Below are 25509 nucleotides of genomic sequence, written 5' to 3' on the forward strand. Positions count from 1 at the left end.
CCGCTGACAGTGTCTCCGGTCTGCTGGTGCCACAAGGAAATCGAAGCCATGTCTTCCCGCCATGTTGACAGGCTAAGAAAGATGGCCATCCACCCAAAGATGAGATTCAATCGATTGCAAGTACAAGCAGCACGACAGAAACGGATGAACTTTCGTTCTAAGAACTACAATACGTTCGCATTCACTTACAGTCGATTCGTAATCCCCTTTGTTACAAACTATCTCTGCATCTCTGCTGATATGTAATTGTATATTGATTACTAAGTTAACAAGGCAATGTTGTGTCTCTCGTGTAATACACGCAATCGATTTTCGCCGCCGCAGATGCAACCATTAAACATTGAAAACCCACTCTCCACGCAACAGTGTTCAAATACGTACTAACTTATAAAGTTCGAGCCGATTATCGCACCCGGCTTCCCGAACGTGTCCCCCATGAGCCGCCGATTGGTTCAGTAATGTCAGATCATCCTCGACCCCTGGCAAACCCGCCTCCCGTCAACTAATCGCCACCTCAACGGGGAGTTAACGAGTCAGTGTCGTCTGAGCGTGGAATGGTCACGCTCCACGAAGCATTCTCGTCTACCTGTTTGCATTTGCCGTTCACGCCCGGCCTCTTCCGGCTATGCTGAGTGACGTATGAAGCGAGTGCCTTGCAACCTGGATATCATTGCTGGTTATTATAATGGCCCAAGTTCAGCGACTGGCATCGGCTACTATGGATAACCAGGCCCCGGAGAACGGTGAACTCTTGTCCCTCAACGACTATGACCACGACGATGTAAAGATCTCCAAACGCACAGGTAGGTCCGAGAACGTACCTTCACATTCAATCTTGTCTTAGGCGACATGCAGAGCCTGCAAGGTGTGTTTTTGTTGACGTTCTTATTTCCCAGTTACCGCTCCACAGCTGATCCGACTACTGAAAAAATACTTGGATACTTTTACTTTGGGACATTTATTCATTTGGACTGCAATGTTAGCATAACAAACAAGTTCCGTGTGGTTTGGAGTCGACCTGGCGTAGCGTTTGCTATCAGAGTTGTTGATTTCTCGGGGTGTGTGAGTTGACATGTTATATACAAACGGGACAAGGTGACAATTGCTCTGTCGTCAGTAAGGATATTTTCAGGTCGGGAAAATCATTGATTTTTCTTTCCGACAGCCTCGTTCCCGAGGACTGATAAATATAGCTCGATCGAAGATTTAGCCAGGGACTGTGAGGCCGTTCGTAGTGAACGTTTAATAATATAGTAGCGCTGTATATGGGTCGCAGGCTAATGGACACAGTCACTGGTATGACTTGGATCTGGGTCCGTGAAAGCCTGCGGAAATATATAACCGCATACCTGTAATCAACGGGTAGTTGGTTGCAGGTAACAATGTACCGGAAGAAGAAGGGCCGTGTATGCATTCCAGGCTGTGCAGCATGAAATCCACGGACTAATTGAATAGCTTGATTGTACTAGATACACCTGGCTGGCTGACTCATGGAATGAACACATTCCGATACTCAAGTTATGTAAATGAAATGTACAAGTTGTGCTAATGCTATTCGTAGCCGTTCTGTTGCTATACATGTACTAGTGTGTGAAATATACAAGAGTTTGACGAGCGTTGACCCGATGGTGTTTGGTTAGCGATCCGTGACATGTATGGAATACCCTGGGTTTTCACGGACGTTTTCCCATTCATCCACATACAACTCAATTCAATTCAGTTTGTTCGTTTCATGAACAGTGCTTAAGCACAGTGTTTACACAATAGCTTAACTATATGAAGGATTTTTAAATCAACATTAATTCACATTTAATAAAATACTTAATTCCGTGTTACGAGCTGGCTAATCTATATATTGCCTAATATCCTTCATAAGAAAATGGGGACAAAGTTTGAATGACACATACAATTAGATATCGCCTGGGTCAATGTTATATTCTGATATCACATAAAATTTTCTGGAACAAACAATAGCTGGCTTCATCCTGATGCACTCATATGACGTCACATTGCTATGGTTTCTTTTTTGTAAATAAGCAAGACCATGAATAAGATGGGCGTATCGGTGAAAATATATTTTGTCGAAAGGCCTCACTGAAAATTATATATGTTTTGGCAGCCCACTTTGGATGACATTATTGATTAATTGTTGTTGACAATTTTAAAACGGTCCTTGGAAAAATATCAACATATGTATGTATGTGTGTGTGTGTGTGTGTGTGCGTGCGTGCGTGCGTGCGTGCAGAACGTCAATGATGATTTTTTGTGACGTCTTCCCACTAACAACTTTGACTCATCTGACTTTTGTGATCAAGTAACCCACACGATTTTTTTTCAATTTTATTTCAAATTTTCTTGCAAGCCAAAAGACTTGGTATCAACCTCAGAAAAAAAACAACTTCTCTCAACACCGAGCCACGGATTATTCCCTCGTGAATTAAATTTGAAACTCCCCCGCCAAGTGTAATCCATAGTCCACAGTTCCACAGGTCCTTTGTATAGGGCAAACAGTGTGAATGATCTTAAATATGAACAATCTACCCCTCAGCGACCATTCAACAGACTCGAGTGATGAACACCAACGTGTACTTTCGTCTTGCTAACATCTGCGCTGCTCATTGTAATTTGAAACTTGTGTTTTAAATGTATTGTACTAAATCTATGTAACAATCTGAACCTAAGACGTAACGCCCCATGTAAATTTATTGTATTAAATACGTATAAACATGACATGGTTAGTGACTTCAAAAAAAAGTGTCTTTACACTTAACATTTTAATCATACGAGGCAGCACGGGTGGTCTAGTCCTTTAAGGCGCCGCTGTCGTTGTGCAGAGTTGCGTCCCTTTGGCACACTAGAAGCCTTTGATCGTGGGTTCGAATCCTCGTTCGATTAATGTTTCTAGGTTTGTCCGCACCATACCCGGTGTCGTAAACTTCACCAAAATGGTTAATGCTGAGACCTGCATCACTTCAGGCTTTCCTCCCACAAGAAGCCGTGATGTCACTGGAAAACTGTTCAAACATGCGTTAAACCCAACTCACTCACTCTAGCCGTAGGATGTAAAGTCCCATGTATTAACTGTTTTATTATAAGTACACGTACTCTACATGGTCTAAGAATGAACTATTATGGCCACGTTTTATACCACAAGGGCAATGCTGTCTCTGAAAGGCCTAGTTCCGCGATTCTGTATCACTGTGTACACACGGCTATTCCTTTCATCCCCCTGCAGATGTTGACAATGTACACATTCTGTACACAATCTGTACACAATCTGTACCTAGCGTTAATGCGTACTCCGTATGTTCTGATTTAAAACCTTTTCGGAAGCGTCTTAGAAAATCGATTTTCTGCGCAAATGCTTTCTCGTAAGTTCACTTGATTAAATACATGTGTTGAAACACGTTGTGATTTACTGCGGCCAGAGCACATCAAGGTTGTATGTGGCGTGCAGTATGAATAGATTTGTACAGCGGTGGCTGTGTATGCCTTTCTAGATTTCATCTTTTCCCATCTATCAATCTGTCTTATATTCGCCAGTGTTATCTTTAACTATCAGCATCCTATTAATCCATTGGTTCAGTGATGGATCCCTCATTCTATGAGCCCATTCCCCGCCTCCGGCCCTCTAAGAGCGGTGGGGTAGTCCAGCGGTTAACGCGTTCGCTCGTCATGCTGAAGGCCCGGTTTCTATTTCCCATATGGATCAAATGTGTGAAGCCCGTTTCTTGTGCCCCCGTCGTGATATTGCTGGAGTGTTGCTAAAGCGGCGTAAAACTGTACTCACTTATCTTTCCTCTTTCACCCATCTTCCAGATGCAAGGGGTTAACTGTCTCTAATAGTCCAGTTTCCATCCTTGCCGAACTAGGCTGGAATGCCGTGGCTCGATTGTAGCCCCATTACTAGTTATGTCGACCCGCGAATAGGCCTTCAGCAACCCATGCTTGCGGTAAAAGGCTACTATGCTTGTCGTAAGAGGCGACTAACGGGATCGGTTGGTCAGACTCGCTGACTTGGTGGATTCATGTCATCGTATCCCAAGTGCGTGCAACGAAGCTCATGATGTTAATCACTGGATTGTCTAGTCCAGACTCTATTCTTTACAGACCGTCGTCATATAGCTTGAATACTGCTGAGTGCGGCATTAAACAATAAAAAAAAGAAAGAAATATATTATGTCCCTTCCATGCCCCTTCTATGTTCCTCCTATTGACCAATCAGATTCCACCTATCATATTACTTGCATTTGCTTCAAACAAAACGGCGGTGCCCAGTCAAGACCGTCTGATGGAAAATATAGATCTATATTGTTATTAAACGGGTCTTATTTCGCGAAATGCATCAACTTGCTTGAACACCTTGATTTAAAACATGAAAAGATTTGGAAAATATCTGTACACGCCCAGTGACAGTACAAATGCTTTGCAAATCTTGCAATCGACCTAAATCTGCACCGCAGTTTACGAACCGGATGTCGATTTCGTTACGCGATTTTGATTGGACAATGCATAGACTTGCAAGTCCAGACAAAACATTACTCCATAATTCCAGCCTTGTTCGACAAGGGTGGAAACTGGACTGTTATAGTCGGTTAACTACCTTGCCTCGGGAAGATGCTATTTACCATTCCGTTTTTTCATCCAACAAACAGTGACTTTGAACAACATTATTCCTCGTTTGGGGGAAAAGCAGCTCTTCGAACTAGCTGTCGATGACTACCTTTAACAAATGCAAGGTTTCGAAATTTGCGTATGTATTTAAAACCCATAAGTACGTACAGTGAAACGGTCATAACGGTCACTACGAGACGTCCTGTTATGTTAGGGACCGGCCGGACAATACATCAGCCTGACTTGAGCCATGGGACAGCTTGTACGGTGAAGCCCATGCATGTTATAATACAATATATCACAGCAAGGTCCGGTCATTGCAAGCTGTCCACCATGTAAGGGGCCGGCCGGATAATACATCAGCCTGACTTGAGCTATTGGGCAGCTCGTACGGCGGAACCTATGCATGTTATGATGCCATATGTCACAGCTTGGCCCGGGCAGGGGACAGGGTAGGGATGTTTAGATGTACTGGCGAGACTGGAGACTGTTCCTGGCGCTGGAAGGCTGTGAAAGTGTTCAGCGACCATGTCAGATGTGATTCATGGTGCTACTTATGTACGATCACCGAGCCCATCGCTTGGCGTTGTGTTAAGTGTGAGACATTGTTAGATTGAATAAACAAGTCATCTTCCTTTGTCTATGCACTGGACCCCGGTAAATATGGTCAGTACCATTCCAAATATAAACGTCTTGATCAACACACTCAGGGACAAATCATGGTTACCAAGTGAGTACGGGCGTTGAGTGAGTGAGTGAGATGGGTTTAACGCCGACATGAGTGAGTGAGTATGTTTTTACGCCGCTTTTAATTTTAGCAAAATTCCAGCAATATCACTACGGGGGACACCAGGAATCGAACCCGGGTCTTGTGTGTGTGTGTGTGTGTGTGTGTGTGTGTGTGTGTGTGTGTGTGTGTGTGTGTGTGTGTGTGTGTGTGTGTGTGTGTGTGTGTGATATTGTGTGTGTGTGTGTGTGTGTGGGGGGGGGGGGGGGGGGTGTGTGTGTGTCCCTGACTGATCCAGACGTTTACCACGAGCAGGACTATGGTACTGACAAATCTAGAAACATAATGATCTCGAATCAGGATGCGAATCACAGGATTCTGATACACAAAAGGGACACAACCCCGCAGAGCGAATTGCGGTGCCTTAAGCCTAGTGTACATACACTTCTTTCCCCAGGAGTACGAAATCTGCTCCACCTATTAAGTTTGGATATTTAACCCCCTGGGGTCAATTAAAATAACATATTTATATGACGAAATCTACCCCTAAGGTTACATTTTGCCCACTAGGTAAATGTGAGCACGTAAACCCCAACCCTTGTTTTCTTAGTTATGTAACTTTAATTGAATTAAAACATTCCTTACAGTAACCGTTCGGTAAGCCGGGACGGGATTACCAAAATATCATTAAATCTTGACAACCTTGCGCTTCAGTAAAATAGCCACTGGGGACGAATCACGCATTAGGAGGCTGAGAACTTGCCACCGTCCATGTTTGTGTTGTCCAGCTGGGAGTGAAAGGTCAAGCGTTGCCAAGACGTGTGTTTTGACCGGCGGTAGAAGCGACGCCGCCACGTTGGAACTGTCGACCGCAACACCAGATATACCATGGCATAGTTAGTTATTTCGTTTCTAACCCCATTTGTGTCCATGACTGAAGGCCGGCTGAAAATACCGCGCGACAGCCGCCGTCGTTGGGAACCAATGCAGTGGAATTTTTGTGAAGGGTCGTGTATGCAGGTGAACCTTGGCAAGTGAAATGACCTTTTGGGTAGCATGTCGCCTGTTTGCGAACTTTACTAACCATCCCGGTCTGGACTTGATGTGCAATATATATGTTACAGTCAATGTGTAAAACGACTGAAATTTTAACTTAAGCAATTCACAAAACGCCTACATATTTTTAGTCATTTTAGAAATTGACAGAAATAATTTCGCATTATTTACAAATTGACTAAAATAATCAGGCATTTTAGAAATTGACTAATTGAATCACATTTTATAAGAAAACCAAAGTGCTAACTTAGATACTCGTCATTTATTATGGGATTGGGGGGGGGGGGGGGGGGGGGGGGGGGGTGTTTGGTGGAGTTGGGGGTGGTGTGTGTGTGAGAGATTAGTTCCCCCCCCCCCCCACCCCACCCCCACCCCCACACCCCCCCCCACCCCTCCCATCCTTCATAGCGAATTTCGGCACACGCCCCTCTTTCGCTGTGTCATTTTTTTATTACACCCCTCCCCAGTAATAAATGACCAGTCCCCTATATAAGTTAGGAGGTGGGCGTATTGCATGCCAAACGAGGTCTTGGCTTGGAATGAGGTACAGCTGTTGAGTTGCAAGGTATCCATAAAAACACGGTGACTTGTGAGGTTTCCGTAATAATGAGGTTTCGACTTATTTGGTTTCCCTAGATACGAGGTCTTTAGGTCACTAGGTCTTGAAATGAGTTTTATTGTATTATGAACTGTTAACTGGGGAGCTTCTGTTGCATGAAGTAGAATGCTTCCCGGCTACTACCACCACCAGCACTACTACTACTACTACTACTACTATAAAATGCATTTTTTAAGCGCCTGACTTGCAACGTGGATAATAAGTACTGTGTTTTTTTTTGCATGAAGTAGAATGCTTTCCGTCTTGTGGCGTTTTGTTGAGGTCAAATACAGCACACGCGGCAATACTAATATCAACAAATAACAATAGGCATATGAATTCACTTTCGAAATAATATCAATGCAGGTCAAAGCTTCTCCGTCTTTCTAGTGCTGGCAGAGTGTTAATCTTTCCCAGGTGTGTTGGACCATATATGATTATTGATTAGTGTCGTGACGGCAGTGGTGTTGATTTTCACACGTACACGAAAACACAGTTCTGTGGAATTTTGACGTGTCGAACTTACGGTTGCCTCGAAGTAAAAGCTTGGCCCGTGCATATTCATTCTGTATTCATTATCATTTAACCTCGGATGTGTCGAAGGTACGGTTGTCTCGAAGTCATTTTCCAGCCCCAAACATGTACTTCAGCACAAATGTACTCTGATAAGTCAACATTTATTCATTTTCTCGTTGTTTGCTTGCCGCATGTTTCGTGTTATTCATTCTTCATGTTCATTGAGTTCATTTTCCGTTGTGTCGAATCTCGGGTAATTCGAAGTATTTGCGAAGGTCCCTCCTACCTCGACACGGAGCGTGAGAGTATTTCACATAACGACTGTACATCATCATCCTACTGCTACTGCTGCTGCTGCTCCTCCTCCTCCTACTACTACTGCTACTACTACTGCTACTACTACTACTACTACTACTACTTCTACTACTATTGCTATTACTACTAATACTACTGCTGCTGCTGCTGCTGCTGCTGCTGCTGCTGCTACTACTGCATTTATAAAGCGCCTGACTTCAAACTTGGATAGGTACCCGGCGTTGCTACACAGTGTTACAACCGCGGTCAATGTACAGTGTACACTTTAAGTTCATTCGGCTCCCCGAAGAGTATACAACACAAGCTGTCTATTAGGCGCCGGTAGATCTATAGTCGCCTTACCATCTCATCCTTCCAGGTACCCATTCCCTGCTGGCTTAGCAACATCTACCCAGACAGGAGTGAGTGAGTTTAGTTTTACGCCGCTGTCAGCAATATTAACCCGTGATTTAACGCATAGAGACCGGAACGTGGAACTTTCGATTTCGTCCGAGCTGCTCGTCCGTAGACTGGTATTAGCCTGTGTTCCAATAGAAGGAGTGAGTGAGTGCCGCTTTTAGCAATATTCCAGCAATATCACGGCGGGGGACACCAGAAATGGGCTTCACACATTGCACCCATATCGGGAATCAAACCCGGGTCATCGGCGTGACGAGCGAACGCTTTAACCACTACGCTACCGACCGTCCCCCAATAGAAGGAATCCCACATGCTTGATGTAGACTCGTCAGCTTCGAAGCGCCATCTAATGATAATCCTCTGTTAACAGATACTATTCTATAATTATATTAATATTCTATAATTATTCCAGTCCCCTGGGCTACAACGGGTGACTGTCGGTGCCTCTATCCGCCGGTGATAGTTTCCGGAGAGAATTAAAGAATATGATTCGTTTCCATGGAAACATATTTTATTGTTGGAAAAGGTCATTGTTGGTTTCCGGAGCAGAGTTATATAAATATACATCTGACACCTGTGTGAAAAAGATTCCCTCTGTGGTCGTTTATTTTGTGTATATTTTCTTGTTCCTTGGTTTGTCTTTATTTTCTTTAGGGTTCTGCGAACATAGTTCAATATGACGTGTTTTGCTAACCTCTGGAGTGGAAAGTGAAATATATTCTTAAAGCAGTCGTATGTACATGGAAGAAGCATCTTTAAAATACATTCAAGATATGTTGTAAAACTGGGTGCACGGGTGGCCCAGTCGTCAAGACGCCGCAATTCGCTGTTTATAGTTGCGTCCCTTGGGCACGCCAGAAACATGATTGTGGGTCCAAATTAGGGCTGGGACGGGTAACTCGGGTACTCACGTCGGGTGGGTACAAATAGGACCCGGGTACCCATAGGACTACCCGGACCCGTGGTTAGTCACGTGATATATTGTTTAATGACAAAAAATATCTCGAACTCTATTAATCACGTGATATATTGTTTAATGACAAAAATTATCTAGAACTCTATGGTGACACTACAAGTCACTAATGTCGCATTTCTTTCCGACTGTGGTTGAATAAACATATAACTTAATTCAACTTCAGGGTATGAATGACCAGATTGTTTAATACATGTATCTAAAAACGTTTTGTCAGGGCAATGCTAAAGATGTTCTCAATCGGACATTTTAAGACATCTTCTGAGACCTACAGTGGGTACCCGGGTAGGGTCGGGTAATAGGGAGGTGGGTACCCAGGTAGTAAATTTGGACTCGCCCCAGCCCTAGTTCAAATCCGATGTTTCTAGGTTTGTCTGCACCATACGCGTACTCGTTGCTTTGGTACACGTCTGAGACTTCCACAGCTTCGGGCTTTCCTCCCACATTAAGCTGACGCGCCGTGATAGTGCAGAACTACTGTTCTAAGCTACGTTAAACTAAACACACTCACTCTGAAACAACTTTATTCAACTTGTATTATCGTAGTAGCTTCTGTTATTTCGAGGGGGCACAGGTGGTGTTGTCGTCTAAGGCGCCGCGATTAGAAGTGTAGAGTTGCGTCCCTTGGGCATGCCAGAAACCTATGATTGTGGGCTGGAATCCCGGTTCGCCCCGATTATGTTTCTAGGTTTATCAGCACCATACCCGTGCTCGTGGGTTTCACCAAAGTGGTAAACGTCTATGACCTGCACATGTTCCCGAGGCAAGAGAGTTAACTGACTTTAAAAGTCAGTGGAAACTGGACTTTTATAGTCAGTTAACTCCCTTGCCTCGGGAAGATGGGACCTGCATCACTTCGGACCTTCCTCCCACATTAAGCTGACGCGCCGTGATATTGCAGAACTACTGTTCAAAGCTACGTTAAACCAAACACACTCACTCTGAAACAACTTTAATCAACTTGTATTATTGTAGTGGCTTCTGTCATTTCGAGGGGGCACAGGTGGCCATGCCGTCTAAGGCGCCGCGATTAGAACTGTAGAGTTGCGTCCCTTGAGCACGCAAGAAACCTATGATTGTAGGTTGGAATCCCGGTTCGCCCTGATTATGTTTCTAGGTTTGTCAGCACAATACCCGTCCTCGTGGGTTTCACCGAAGTGGTAAACGTCTATGACCTGCACATCTTCCCGAGGCAAGAGAGTTAACTGACTTTAAAAGTCAGTGGAGACTGCACTTTTATAGTCAGTTAACTCCCTTGCCTCGGGAAGATGGGACCTGCATCACTTCTGACCTTCCTCCCACATTAAGCTGACGTGCCGTGATATAACTGGAATACTGTTAAAAGCAGCGTTAAACCAAACTCACTCACTCTGTCATATCGAGCTTTCGTATTTCAAACCAGTTCAAACTTACCACAGGTTTTCCTTTCAGGTGGAGGTCGAAACTGAGACCTGTTACATATACCTAAAACCCAAAGGATGAACTTTCTGGTTAGGGTTGTTACGTTATAAAACACTGCAAACACTAGTTATCGTACCATTATTTGAATTCCTTACGAAACACAGTGAATAGATTTAGTATCGATGACTGATGCGTTAAACAATGTTCACTCTTTGGCCAACACATTGACCTGCTTTGCTTCACTAGTTATGGACACGTGAAGATCCGGGGTAGAATGGGTCTTCAGCAACCCATGCTTGTCGTAAAAGGCGACTATACTTGTCGTAAGAGGCGACTAACGGGATCGGGTGGTCAGGCTCGCTGACTTGGTTGATGCACGTCATCGTATCCCAATTGCGTGGATCGAAGTTCATGGTTTAATCACTGGATTGTCTGGTCCAGACTCGATTATTTATGCAGACCGCCGTCATATTGCTGGAATATTGCTGAGTGTGGCGTTAAACAACAAACAAAACAAAAACACTAGCTGTGACGTGATCGGGTGATCGTGGGTTCGAATCCCAGATTCGTCCTAATAATGATCCTTGGAGGTTTAGCTTCGTGAATTTCGCGGTAGGTGGTCCACGCTGTGCATCACCTTCTCCCATTAATCTGTCACACCCGATATAACAGGTATCCTGTGAAAGCGGCAACAAACCTAAGTCACACACTCACTCGTAACGCAGATTATATGCGTCACTGTGAACAAGGTGAAATATTTAACTATGTAAATATCCAAACCATGATGTCATGGCCACGTGATTGACAGACAAGTTCAAGCCTGTCCGACAAGGTGTCATGAATGAGCGTTGTTCCTAATCTCAATTGCACTGAACTATCCAACGCTTTAGTGAGTGAGTATGGTTTTACGCCGCTTTTAGCAATATTCCAGCAATATCACGGCGGGGGACACCAGAAATGAGCTTCACACGTTGTACCCATGTCGGGAATCGAACCCGGGTCTTCGGCGTGACGAGCGAACGCTTTAACCACTAGGCTACCCGACCGCCCCGCAACGCTACAGGAAATCCGAAACACTGTCTTTATTTATAATTCATACTGAGACCTGATATGATGGTATTAAGAAATACGAACACTTTCAGTGTTAGTAATTCAATATTGGTGTTTTTGGTTACCTTCACAACCAGGTGACACCGTATTTAAAACGTGATATTCGAATAAACGTGAAATATTGATTCAAGGACACTTTGAGATGTCAAACCAGGTTGATTTATCCGTTTATTCGTTTTAAAGAATTCGTTACTTTCTATAATGTTATGTGAAGATAAACAAACAAACACAAATACCGCCGGGCCAAAAATGTCCAAAATGCAAAGTAAAATACATCACCATCGAAAAACCTTTCTTGTTTGTTTCATTTTTTAGCCACTATAAAACATGGCTGTCTACATGGCTGTACTTTCTTTTGCCCATGTTTACTTTCTTTTGCAGATGTTTAGTTTTTGAAACCGCGTTCTTTATTATTATGATTATGATTATGATTATCATAATACTACTAATAATAATATCTTGCACTTTCATTATCTCGCATAATTGTTCATGAGAGGAACGTTTGTGATTTGAAACGATAGGATACATCTAAAGTTGAAGCCTCGCAATACGGAAAATTGAACTGAATAGAATGGATATTTATAAACTGCTTGATCTAAGACAATACTACCCTTCCTTTAGCCGTAGGGTCGGTCTGTTTGTTTGTAAATTTGTGTGATGTCTGTTTGCCATGTTTGAGATAATAGATGGACATAGAAAACGGATTAAATGCTTGTTTGATCATAAGGACAAAAACTTGATACTGTTTGTTTGTTGTTTAAGGCCGCACTCAGAAATATTCCAGTTATATGAAGGCCGTCTGTAAATAATCGAATCTGAATCCAGTGATTGACTTCATGAGCATCGATCTACGCAATTGGGATGCGATAATATGCATCAACCGAGTCAGCGAGCCTGACCACCTGATCCCGTTAGTCGGCCCTTACGACAAGCATAGTCGCCTTTTACGACAAGCATGGGTTGCTGAAGACCTATTCTACCCCGGGTCTTCACTGGGCCAATAGGGGCAGTGGAATAGCCTAGTGGTTAAAGTGTTGGCGTGTTCCCATGTTCGATTCCCCACATGTATACAGTATGAAGCCCATTTCTAGTGTTTCCGCCGTGATAGTTTGAATATTGCTAAAAGCGGCGTAAAACCATACTCACTCACTCACTTTTCCCCCGTGGTTGTAGCGCTGAATGTGATACAAAATACAGATGATTATCCAATTATCCAATTATCGTGCATTTAAGTTTGAATTTTAGTTGTTAAAAAACGCCCTCATTAATATAACAATTGTATGAAGGAGGTTTGTGGTCTGAAAATAACCGAGTCTGGACCAGACAATCCAGTGATTAACATAATCAGCATCGATCTACGCAATTGGGATACAATGACATGTGAGCCTGATCCCCCCATCCTGTAAGTCGCCTCTTACGACAATCATGGGTTGCGGCAGATCAGGTCTAACCCGGATGTTCACGGGTTCATGTATTTGAAGTGCAGCTTTCGTCACAAACGTCTACTCAACGTCGATAAAATGAGACTGCAAAATGTCACCGCGTCCTCCATTCGTTGTGGCCCTTTGACATTAATATGCTTCATTCATATGCAGCCTTTCGCTCAGTGTCCTGCCAAGCACCTGTCAGCTCTCTTGTTTTATTACCACGTCTTACCTGCAAGCATAACCTGACACCGTCTCCCTCCGCTGCTGTCACGTTATGAAGTATGTTTTAAAGGAAGTGGCGGCACAAGGTGACCCCATACGACCCACATTATTCTCAATGTAATAATTCGTTGTCCGGGTCTGATTGCGATGCGACCTTGCCAAGTGATATAGGATCGTTATATTTGCCTCAATCGGAGTTTTCTTCATATCCGGTCTGCTTGCGCCATTTATGTCAGACAGTCGCCCAGTTTACCAGATGCCGACTACAATTCTACAGATTCACCAGTTTCGGCCACCACGACAACAGCCTGAAGACGGTCAGTGTTCATAATGTTATTGTTCCAATTTTAACCGACAGACCTGCTTAAGCGAGGTCGAAGTTCTGACTTGCCTTCGGTTGTACCGAAGTATTGTACTCTCGATCTGGACTTCGAGAGAGGGTTGGATTAGGCAGAAAAATGTTATTATTCTGATTTGCTTAATAGACAACCTTGCTTTAGCGAGGTCGAAGTTCTGACTTGCCTTCGGTTGTACAGAAGTGTTGTACGCTCGAACAGGACTTCGAGATAAGGGTTGGATTAAGCAGAAAAATGTTGTTATTGTTTTGATTTGCATAATAAACAGTCCTGCTTAAGCGCAGTCGAAGTTCTGACATGCCTTTGGTCTGTACCGAAGTATTGTACTCTCGAACTGCACTTCGGTTTGATGAGGCAGAAAGGTATTTTGATGTTGATCGTAGTTGAGTTTGCTTCTCATTTCGAGGCATGTGGGGGATAATTGACGTTTATCGCGATGGATTAAAAACCCCTCTCCATTATGCATCCATTACGTCATGCATGACTACCATGCAGGTCGGCCAAGGTCACTTGGGATCCGGCGCATCACGTGTCATCGTACCCCGACGGAGTAGATCGTTGTTCAGACCTTCGATAGCGGTAGGGTAGCATGGTGGTTCAAGCGTTCGCTCATCTCGCCGAATGCTCGGGTTCGATTCCCCACATGGATACAATGTGTGAAGCCAGTTTCTGGTGTCTCCCGCCGCTATATTGCTGCAATAGTTCTAAAGGTTAAACACAACCAAATGTTTTCCCATAGACTTCTATAGTAACGTTATATTTTAAAAAAATAATTAACTAAGCATTCAACAGCTATTACCTGTACGTGTGTGCACAGTTTGGCAGCAATAGAGCAGCAATAAATACATAAAAAATTACTAGCTTAGCCATCTCCTTTTCCGAGTACAGGAAGCTAAACACACCACCCCCAGTTTCGCACCAAATGTCACCTACTTGAAAATAGCTGTGGTCACATTCAGCATAAGTCATCATGTTGAAAAAGACAGTACTAAATATAGAAAAACATGGTCAGTTTTAATAACTGGATGGATGTACAGTTGAAAGACATAAAAATCTTACAGAATATCCTCCAATCACAGCCTGCAGACATCTCTCGATCTGCACTGAAGGCTCCCCTACGAAAACCGCACTGTCCAAACTGGTTCTGATTTGGTGTAGTAGAACTCTAAAAGCGGCGTAAAGACATACTCAGTCAAACATTCGAGGGGCAGTGGGATAACCTAGTGCTTAAGCATTCGCTCCTCACCACAGTTTGATTCGCCATTAGGGTACGTGTAAAACATTAATGGTGTCCCCTGTCGTGATATTACAGGAATATTGCTAACAGCGGCGTGAAAACATTCTCACTCACTCACACATTCGATCACTGGTTTGTCTGGTTCAGACTCGACCTTGTCGTTGAAAGCTGTGACATTGCGGAATATCGACCCACTATCCCACCTTTCTCACGTTCCTAGTCTGTCTCAAAGTCCCTGAACCATATTATTTCCCCCTCTGCCCAGCCCTAACTGCCATGATGTATCCAAATGAAGCAAGTCTAGATTGTCCTGAATCTCCCACCCAACTGAATAGAATTCCTTTTGAATTTAAAGGGAGTTGTTTGTTTCAAAATAACATATTTTAATGAGACTAAGCGTTCGTCTGTCACTTATCAGTTGTATCGTGTCACGTGTATCTTCTTACAATATATTGTTCCTTTTCACATCCTTTTACCTAGCCAAGAAAAGTTGGAATTTGTTCATGAAGCCAAAATCAATATCCACTCACTCACTCATTCATCCTTCTCTCATCTTCTTTCTCCCCTACTAATGGCCACCTTCTCCCTCTAACCAGCACTGTCAGTGACGGTTGTAAACCTGGAGATATTCGTCCCCCAAGCCAACCAAAGTGAAACCTGCAATAAAGGTTTCATAACAGGGTAATGGACATTGATGGATGGGTCTTCGCGGCTTAGCTTATTTCCTGTACGAGCCGGCCGTAATGGCGATCTAAACAGTATTATTTTGCCCGGTTCGCCCACTTTGCCGGCAGCGTTGCATGTTTGCGCAGTAGCGACAGTTCCAGCAGCATGTGCGTGTTAAACCTCCAACATTTGTAAATGAATTACATTTATCACATGTTCCCAGAACGGCCCGAAAATTTTAACGCTAAGTTAAATATTTCAAACATTTCCGGTTCTATAGTTGCTTAAACGTATGTGCATGACTCTGTTGCGTGAGCGGCTTCATAGACATGGCGGTATTGCTCTTAAAGACACTGATATACAATCGGACAACATTCGATGGAGTCGTTTCAACTGGGGAATAAACTTTTCAAGCAGCCTAACCCTTATGGAGAAGTAACGTCCTGGTTTTTTGTAATAATCACCTGAGATTCAAAACGGTAGTTTGACAAGTGTCTAGGGCTGGGACGGGTAGCTCGGGTAGGACCCGGATGCCATGGGATACACGGTTAAATGACAATAACAATAAAATTCCATGGTTACACCAGCACAACTCGCTCATGTTCGCATTTCTTTCTGACTGTGCACACATTCCTTCTGACTTTTATATGTTTTCAACTTCAGTGTATGCACGATCAGATCGTTTTATACTATATCTGAACACTTTTTGCCAGGGCTCCGGTAAAGGGCTCCGGTAAAGGGCTCCCAAATGAACATTTTGTAGCTACTCTTGAGACCTACGGTGGGTACCCGGGTAGGGTCGGGTAGTAGGGGATCAGGTACCCGGGTAGTAAATTTGGACTCGTCCCAGCCATACAATTGTCCTTATTTCCGTGTTTTTTTTAATGGTTATAGCAATGATTACGGACATGACTTGATGTGAATGTGACCCATATGTTATTTGCTTAATGTCAATGGTATTATTTTATACACAGTCACTGTGAAAACCGTGAATAATGTTCAAGGCTGTTGTGCTTAGGAGTGTTACAAAAAAATTATTTTTTTGTCAATGATAAATATACATTATAAAAACCAATTAACTACAAATAGAACTGATCTTCAGCAATCCATGCTTGTCGTGAGAGTCGTTCGGGTCGTCAGGCTTGCCGACTTGGTTGATGCATGCCATCTTATCTCAATTGCGTAGATCGATGCGCATGATGTTGATCACTGAATTGTCTGAACCAGACTCGATCATTTACAGAACCGCCGTCACACAGCTGGAATATTGGTGGCGTTAAACAACACGCAAACACTCAGTTAGAAATATAAATGTCCTTTAACGAACCGACCACATCTCTGATTCAGATATATTAAAAATGAAAAGAAAAGAAACGGCTAAAATTGAAGCTGCGTCTGTTCAGGGAAGGGCACCAGAGACTTTTCCAAGTGCAGGGAACACATCAGATCCTAGCAATTGGCTCAGTGACGACGCTTTCTTCCTTATTTTGTCCTTTATTATATATATCTCGGGTACCTCACCTACCTCACCTTGTATGCAGTATTTTAGATATGTTGTTTACTTCTTTGTTGTTGAACGCCGCACTCAGCAATATTTCAGTTAAATGACGGCGGTCCGTAAATAATTGAGTCTGGATCAGACAATCCATTGATTGAGATCATGAGCATCGATCAACGCAATTGGAATACGATGACATGCATCAACCAAGTCAGCTAGACTAACCACCCGAACCCGTTAGTCGCCTTTTACTACAAGCATAGTCGCCTTTAACGGCAAGCATGGGTTGCTGAAGACTTACTCTAACCCAGATCTTCACGGGTCGCACTTGTACGAACAAACAGGTAATAAAACATTAAAGCCATTGAAGTTACCGCAATAACAAATGAGCAACCATCGGTATATAATATGCACTCTGCAAGGTCGTAAACCATGGTTTTCAGCCTACAAAAAGCGAAGATGTATTGTCGATTAGGGGTCCAAAGCTCGGGCAAATTGTCAGCCCTGGTAAGTTCGATTCAAGTTGTTCAAACACCAGTTTGTTTTATCCGCAAGCTCTTATTGTATGATGTATAATCAAGCCGTTTATTATTCCCCTTATCGTACAGACATACTGTCTGCGTTTACACTGGGATTCAACACATCGCGGAGCATAGACCCTTTATTGGCTTGGGAACATGTCCACAAAAAAACTTCAGTGTTAAATAGACAGAGAATATCAATATCTTCTTCTCATCGAGTGACCTGGCAAAGTTAAAATTATCATGAGTGGCAGGAAATCATTTAATCAGTGAAAACACAACAAATGTTTTTATAAATGTAGTCGCCTAAATAATTATGAACATTATTATTCACAATTGTATTACGCCCACTTGTATTGGTCCTAGGTGAAGAGCTTTTTGTCTCAGTGTCAGGCAGTTTACTTGTAGGGGAAACATCCATGTCTTGTGCATATTGATAAAGTAGATGTCACATGGATATACAACAATTATTTTTACGATGGCTCTGACATTCACATATATTTATGACTAAAAACCAGTTCGGTGGTCTGCAGTATTGAAGCTTTATATCATGGAAGTCTCGCCAGAAAAAAACCGTGTGTTTTGATAACCGGACAAGTCTCAAGAGGGAATGACCCGGTTGCCGGATGTATGAAAATATTCTGTTCCGACTTCCGGTTCCGGAACCTCGTCTAATCGACTTGCTCTTATTGCGCATACCAAGAGCAAAACCTGTCACCAGTTCGCAACTGTATTGAGCAGCTCGCTTCCCCGGCCCCAGACGACTTTAACAAGAGAATTGAAACTGCAACCACTTCAATGTGGAATTAATAGCCCGGATATTCAAGGATGTGCTACTGTTTTGAATTAACGTTTTCATGCGCTTTTCTGTGAACAAACCCCGAAGCGCTATCTCGACGAACGCCATCCATGTCGCCAACACTCGATAAATATGATGAGCGTTAAAGATGTTCTGTTTATTAATAGCTTCCGCCCCAATATGAGTTATTTTGCTTCATTAGGCTAGACGCAATCTATTATTAACTAGCTTCGCCCAAATCGATAAATGAGGATAATCTATTCCATGCGCGCCATACTATAGACGTGTTTGTCTCTCTGAGTATGCCCTTCAAATAGCGGTTGAAGCGTGCACAGACAGGGAGTAGGTGCTCGGTTTGCGTAACAACGCTGCAATAGGCATACGGAGTCTTTGATTATTGTCTATTGAAGTGCGATGTAGACACTCAGCAATTGAGCTGGTCTGAGACAAAATGAATATTTCACGTACTATTATATGGAGTGATTTCACTCTGTATGGTAATTGTTGATAAAAAATTACAATTGTTTCGATTAGATGTGACATTGGTGATATGCCAGCTGTATGACGGAGGTTTGTAAATAAACGGGTCTGGACCAGACAATCCAGTGATTGATATGAGCATCGATCCACGTAATTGGGATACGGTGACATGCATGAACCAAGTCAGTGAGCATGACCACCGATACGGTTAGTCGCCTCTTACGACAAGCATGGGTTGCTGAAGACCTATTCTACCCCGGATCTTCATGGGTTTATATCTTAGTAAACATATGAGGATGATACACAGGCATAGTGTTAATAATCGAACTAAACAATTTTATACTTTCTCGCTGTGCTGAGTTGCTTCCTTTGGCTGTGTCAGGATCCGGCGATAGTGGTTCCGAATCCCAGATTCGCTCAGATGTTGATTCTCGTTCTGATAGAGCCATATCATTGACCTATGACCTTTGTCACTTCAGGCAGACACAGTTCGCGACATATCAGTGAAATACTGTAAAAAGAGGCGTTAAATCCTGTTATTCTGCTCTACCGATGTCCCACAATCCAGTGAAAATGCTAATCCCTGTAATTCGTAAACTACGACTTCATGCCTATACAAACGACATGTTGAGCAGTGAATTACATGGAATTAATGCTAAAATTGTACATATACTACTCAGAACGGTTAAGGATCACCCGATTCTTCATATCACTATAGTAATTTGTCATGGCATTGCTGATCCCTACCTTTTTTGTGTTGCATGCTATGTTAAACATTGCAATGAAATTCCAATTCACCTGGAAGTATCTTTATGGCTCATAGAGAGCCAAAAAACTAATATTTAATCAACTTATCCAAGATTTTCACATGTTTATAATGAAGCAGATATGCAAGATGTTTAACATGTACAAAACCAACCCCTTTAACACCGGCGTTGCGTGGAACAGCGATCATGTATGGGAGATAAACGGTAAATCGTCAGCAAGCAATAGCAGACCTGGGCTTTAGGTATGCGAGGATGGGATTATTGTCTTCATCATTTGGCTGGCTCGCAATGTGAGGGAATGCAAATCTCGCACTTGTTCCCACTGCTGTTATAAATATCTGACGCTTTGCCAAACAAGCCCGAGCCGTTGAGATCGTTCGTGACCACTCGGGATGTTTCGTGACGAGATTTGGCTTGTACATTCGAGTACAGCTCGTGTCATCCCGGGACGGGGCGAATGATGCGTTGTTATAGAGAACAGCCGATACCATGAACATGTAGTCAAATTTGGGGATCTGCCCTTTGATACCGAATGCATCAACGTGTAGCGACCAGCAGCTGTATATATTTAAGATACCCTCGACTGGACTCTTGTCCACTGAAACATGCCCGCAACGGGCCAACAGTACCAGTTCACGTAAGGCTCTGAACACTGAAAGTGTTTCAATGGCTGAACATGAGTCGGCGAGTAACCGTGGACATTTACCTGTTGGCCGCTAGACTTCTGTAGATACCGGTTCTTCACCAGTGGTCCATACTAAAGCCCCCGTTACACTATGAAAAACTTGGTCAAAGAAAACCTTGGCCAAGTTTTCTTGGTCCAAGTTGGACTGTTTACACTCATCAAAGTTTCTGACAGGCCGTCAAAGTTTTGGTTGGAATTATCTTGCCAAGGTGGATGCTACTGACGAAGAATTGTTTGCTGTTATCATATGTATTTTGTGTATTGCCATGTTGAGAAGGCGGCGTCGGGGTAGGCAAAGGCATATTTGGTCCCGAGAATGGCTGCTTGTTGTTGAAACAAATCAATTTATTCTTCCAACATCTCGCCAGTCCAAAATAGTTGACTCATTTTGACTTGACTCTATGCACTTCCGGTTGAAAAGGGGTAAATGTTCCTTGCAGTCTGATTGGCTAAATTAAATCAACGTCATCAAACTTTGATCAAAGTTTGACGAGAAATAGGATCGGTTTCTATTCCATCAAAGTCCCGTCAAGTTTTTGACGGCATGTTACACTATCAAAAACTTGGTCAAAATGAACTTTGACAAAGGTTTTGATAAAAGTTTTTGATAGTGTAACGGGGGCTTAACTTTAGGCGGTACTATCTTTGTTTGTTGTTCAGCAATATGACGACGATCTGTAAATAATTAAATCTGAACCTTACGATCCAGTAATTGATATCAAGAACATAGATCCACGCAAATGCGATACGATGACATGCAATCAACCAAGTCCCGGAGTCTGACCATCCGATCCATGGAGTCAACTCTTACGACCAGCATACGTTGCTGGGAAGCTGTATTCTTACTCGGGATCTACATGGGTCGGCGGTACTATTTATACGGAAAATGCCGAACAATGCCGAACATATTTTTTCAGTGATTCGTTTTACAATTACAATAATTCACGTGTATTTCGTCAGTTTTAGACAGTCACACTTGTGTCTGATTTGTAGCAATATGTCATTTAATACCGATATTAAACTGCCCCTATTCAGAAATCACCAGAGATGAAATGAAATGAAATGAAATGTAAATGCACCTTCCATCAATATCACATTTGAATTCAAGGATAAAACGCAAATATGCAAAGGTAATATTTTACTCTAAATATTTTTTTAATTTCCAGTGCATTGTTATCAACTGAAGTAGTTGCTAATATTTTCCGCAATCCCAAGAGATCTGTTTTGATGTCTTAATGCATATCAGTTTTCATCATCATGACCTCAGAATATAAAGATGCCTCACATCGCGACATACACTTTCTAAAAATCGTCACGATTTATTCAAACACACATTAAGACCGCCTCCGTGGTCTTGTGGTAGAGCGTCCGCCCGGAGAGCGGAAGGTCCAGGGTTCGATCCCGGGCCGCGTCATACAAAAAGACGTTAAAAGATTGTACTTGTTGTTACCCTGTCTGGCGCTCGGCATTAAGGGGCTAAAACAAGGACTGGTCGGCTCGGAGTCAGTATACTGTGTCTGAGTGGGGTATTCATGTTAAACTGCGGCATGGTATCTCAGTGAGCTAGCACTATAAATCGGCATCAGTCCGGACTAGTACAAGCAGCCACACACACACATACACGTGCATGCACGTCGCTATATAAGTGCAATAATCTTGGACGCGACGTTAAACCCAATTTCACCTCACCTCACCTCAAACACACATTAACGTACGATCAGCATTGAGCAGATTATGCAAGGCAATACGTGACGAGATCTCTCTGGAATACAAAGGAATTTTGATTTATGTTGCCTATGAAGAATCATACCAAAGCTTGGCATTGATTTTTGAATTCCGTGTCTAAATCAAATGATCTTCTTTTGACGGTAATGCATTTATTCCCAGGGAGAATTACAATCAATATATCTCCTGTGCATATGTGTTAGCCTATCCCATTGGTTGTAGGGTCAGCATTTCTCACACGATATAATGGGTATTGGAGACTTGAATGATTTATGACCTCATTTGGTTATCTATAGATTTCATTTTAAGGGCTATCGTTTGCCGGGGTGAGGGGCGATTTCTAATTATACTACGATCTGCTAATTCATTTTTAATTCTTAAAGGGAAATAAACTGGCTTGATTTAACAAAGACTTGGTAATGATTTTTCGACGTAAGTGAGATGCATTGTCAATTTCACTTGGAAATTGTCATCAGCGTTACATTGTGAACATTTGAATACCTTAACCCCGCTCCACTGGTAGAAAATGAAAAAGGATCAATAATGCGTTTTAGTATCAGTTGAAAGCAACAATCGTTTTAAAACCATGTGTGGGAGAGCGAACCATATACATCAATCCTTTATTAACCGGGTGTATCAATTGTATCCTTTGGAATCAATAAGCAAGAATCCTTTCAATCAATACCTGTCCTTTGTAAGAGCGCGATTCGTATGCAGTAATCGTTTTTAATCAATACATATCCTTTGTAAGAGCGCGATTCGTATGCAATAATCGTTTTTAATCAATACATATCCTGTGTAAGAGCGCGATTCGTATGCAATAATCGTTTTTAATCAATACATATCCTTTGTAAGAACGCGATCCGTGTGCAAGAATCCTTTTCAATCAATATATATCATTTGTAAGAACGCAATCCGTATGCAAGAATCCTTTTCAATCAATGCATATCCTTTGTAAGAGCGCGATGCATATGCAAAACTCCTTTTCAATCAAAACATATCCTTTTTGGAACGCGATGCATATGCAATAATCCTTTCAATCAATACGTATCCTTTGTCAGAGCGCGATGCTTATGCAAAGCTCCTTTTCTATCAAAATATATCCTTTTTCGAAAGCGATGCATATGCAATAATCCTTTTTAAGAACACGTTCATATGCAATTATCCTTTTCAATCAATACATATCCTTTGTAAGAGCGCGATGCATCTGCATGAATCCTTTGCAATCAAGCATCCTATGTATAATTCTTTATTTATGTTTGATAAAAAAAACCCAGTGCTTTGTAAATGCGAAACTCCTTTTACAGCGAACAATGCTTTTTCTATAATATTGAACTTGGCCTAGACGCCTGGTGCCGAAGAGACCTTTAAATCTACATCCGAATACCCCGGTTTGTGTAGATGCCGCTTTAAGCTGCTGCTGTGGCTAGGTACGACGATGTGGTGACCGTCGTGTTGTGCATGTGTAGTGACGGTGATGACTGTCAGTTGTCGGAGAAGCTGTCATCAGTGTCGGTGACTCAGTCATATATCCCGTGTAGGTACACACGTCTCGGTAACGCTGACTCACACACTGTACACTCGCTGGCCCGTGACCTTGACCCAGCGTCATACCTACTCTCTTACTAATGCCGGTTTTATAGTGCTAACCCACAAAGATGCCTCAGTCTAACATGAACACCCCACTCAGGCACAGTATACTAACTCCGAGCCTACCAGTCCTTGTTTTGTTTTTGTTTTTGTTGTTTTGTTTTTTTTGGGGGGAGGGGGGTTAGTTGTAACGTGTATCATATTGTATCCTCTTAACGCCGAGCGCCTGGCAAGGTAGCAAGTTCCATCTCTTGAAGATATTTTGGTTTGACGCGGTTGGTGATCGAACCGCTGTCTTTCCGGTCTCGGGGCAGACACTCCATCCACTAGACCACGGTGGCGGTCTTATTTAATATACACATGTCATTAGAGAACTTTGTGGTAAATCTTACCCATTTCCATGTGCATTTGATGATGTGATGTGAAGACACCAGTTACTTAAAGAGGCTGTGGTGTAGCCTTGTGGTTAAAGTATTCGCTCGTAACGCCGAAGGCCCTGGTTCGACTCTCCATATTGGCACATAGTGTGAATTCCTCGCCTGGTATCCCCCGCCGTGATGCTATATTATTGCTCAAAGCGGCTGAAAACCATACTCACACCTGCATATGTGCTCTCCCCCCCCCCCCCCCCCTTCCTCTCCCCCACACTCTCTCCCGTCACACACACATCCCCCCGCCCCCCCTCTCTCTCATTAAGGAATTTGGATAGACTTGGTCCGATTAGTCGGTGTTCATACCACCAACCACACGTTTGCCTACTTCAAATCCAATAATATGGTTGGGAACTGTGTCATCGTACCCGGTATAAGACAGACACTCATGCTATCAATCACTGGTTTGCTTAATCCGACTCATTCACTTAATGCCTCTACCTAATCTGCCTCACGGTCCCCGAGACCTATGAAGATCCGGGGTAGAATAGGTCTTCAGCAACCCATGCTTGTCGTAAGAGGCGAATATTCTTGTCGTAAGAGGCGATTATGCTTGACGTGTGACACCACTAACGGGATCGGGTGGTCAGGCTCGCTGACTTGGTTGATGCATGTCATCATATCCCAGTTGCGTAGATCGATGCTTGTGATATCCATCACTGGATTGTCTGGTCCAGATTCGATTTTTTTACAGACCGCCGTCATATATCTGGAATATTGCTGATTGCGCCGATAAACAACAAACAAACACGGTCCATTAACCATATTATTTTCCCTTCCGCCCAGCTCTTATTGCAGCGCTTTAGCCCTAAATTAAGCAAGTCTAGATATTCCACAGAGTCAGGGGCTCCTTTGCAATTTAAATGTATCTGGTTTTTTATATATATACAAATAAATTATAAAATTATAATAACTAAGCGTTTGTCTTTGCTCGACCCTGAGAGAGTACATATGACAAATGGCATTGTGTATTCATAGGACTACGAAGTTCAAAGTACTTTTATTTCTGCCACGATTTTATTCGAAGGATGTCTTGTCTCTTAATATTCGGCTCGGCTCAGTTTCCCAACAATCCACTGCAGCTAGACATGGTGTAAATCCTGCAGGGGTATCGTCGGGTAGCAGAAGTACCGTTAGTCTCAATGGTCCCTAGTATGGTTGCTGGCGATCTATAGCCCGTTCTTTTTTATTGTATTGTCCTTTAATTAGTTTGTCATACAGACCCTGAAACAAATATATCCAATACAGTCCATGCAAGTCTATAATGTTTGACAAGTCTAGATTACTGCAGTATCTGAAAATGAAGAAAGTCTCTGGGCTCCTTTTTGTTATAGTTTATGACTATAATATAACAACTGTTTTTTTCTGTAAAATGTATTCATTTCAGAGACTAGAT

At 42.8% G+C, this 25509-nt stretch overlaps 1 protein-coding gene across 3 annotated transcripts in view; it reads left to right on the plus strand.

The window, feature by feature from the left end:
* Positions 1–408: 408 nt before the first annotated feature.
* The window catches only part of LOC124133716, a 110379-nt gene continuing 85278 nt past the window's right edge, over positions 409–25509 (plus strand). For 2 of the 3 annotated variants that reach the window (XM_046498200.2, XM_046498204.2), the window contains exon 1: positions 409–803. In XM_046498200.2, the coding sequence (XP_046354156.1) occupies positions 686–803 (118 nt within the window). In that variant the 5' untranslated portion in view covers positions 409–685. Of the gene's footprint in view, positions 804–13414; positions 13676–25509 lie in introns of those variants that run through there. The other variant, XM_046498201.2, reaches the window with a different exon arrangement.

The sequence above is a fragment of the Haliotis rufescens genome, unplaced genomic scaffold (assembly GCF_023055435.1).
Source record: "Haliotis rufescens isolate VD_foot unplaced genomic scaffold, xgHalRufe1.0.p SCAF_7, whole genome shotgun sequence".
Lineage (NCBI taxonomy): Eukaryota > Metazoa > Mollusca > Gastropoda > Lepetellida > Haliotidae > Haliotis > Haliotis rufescens.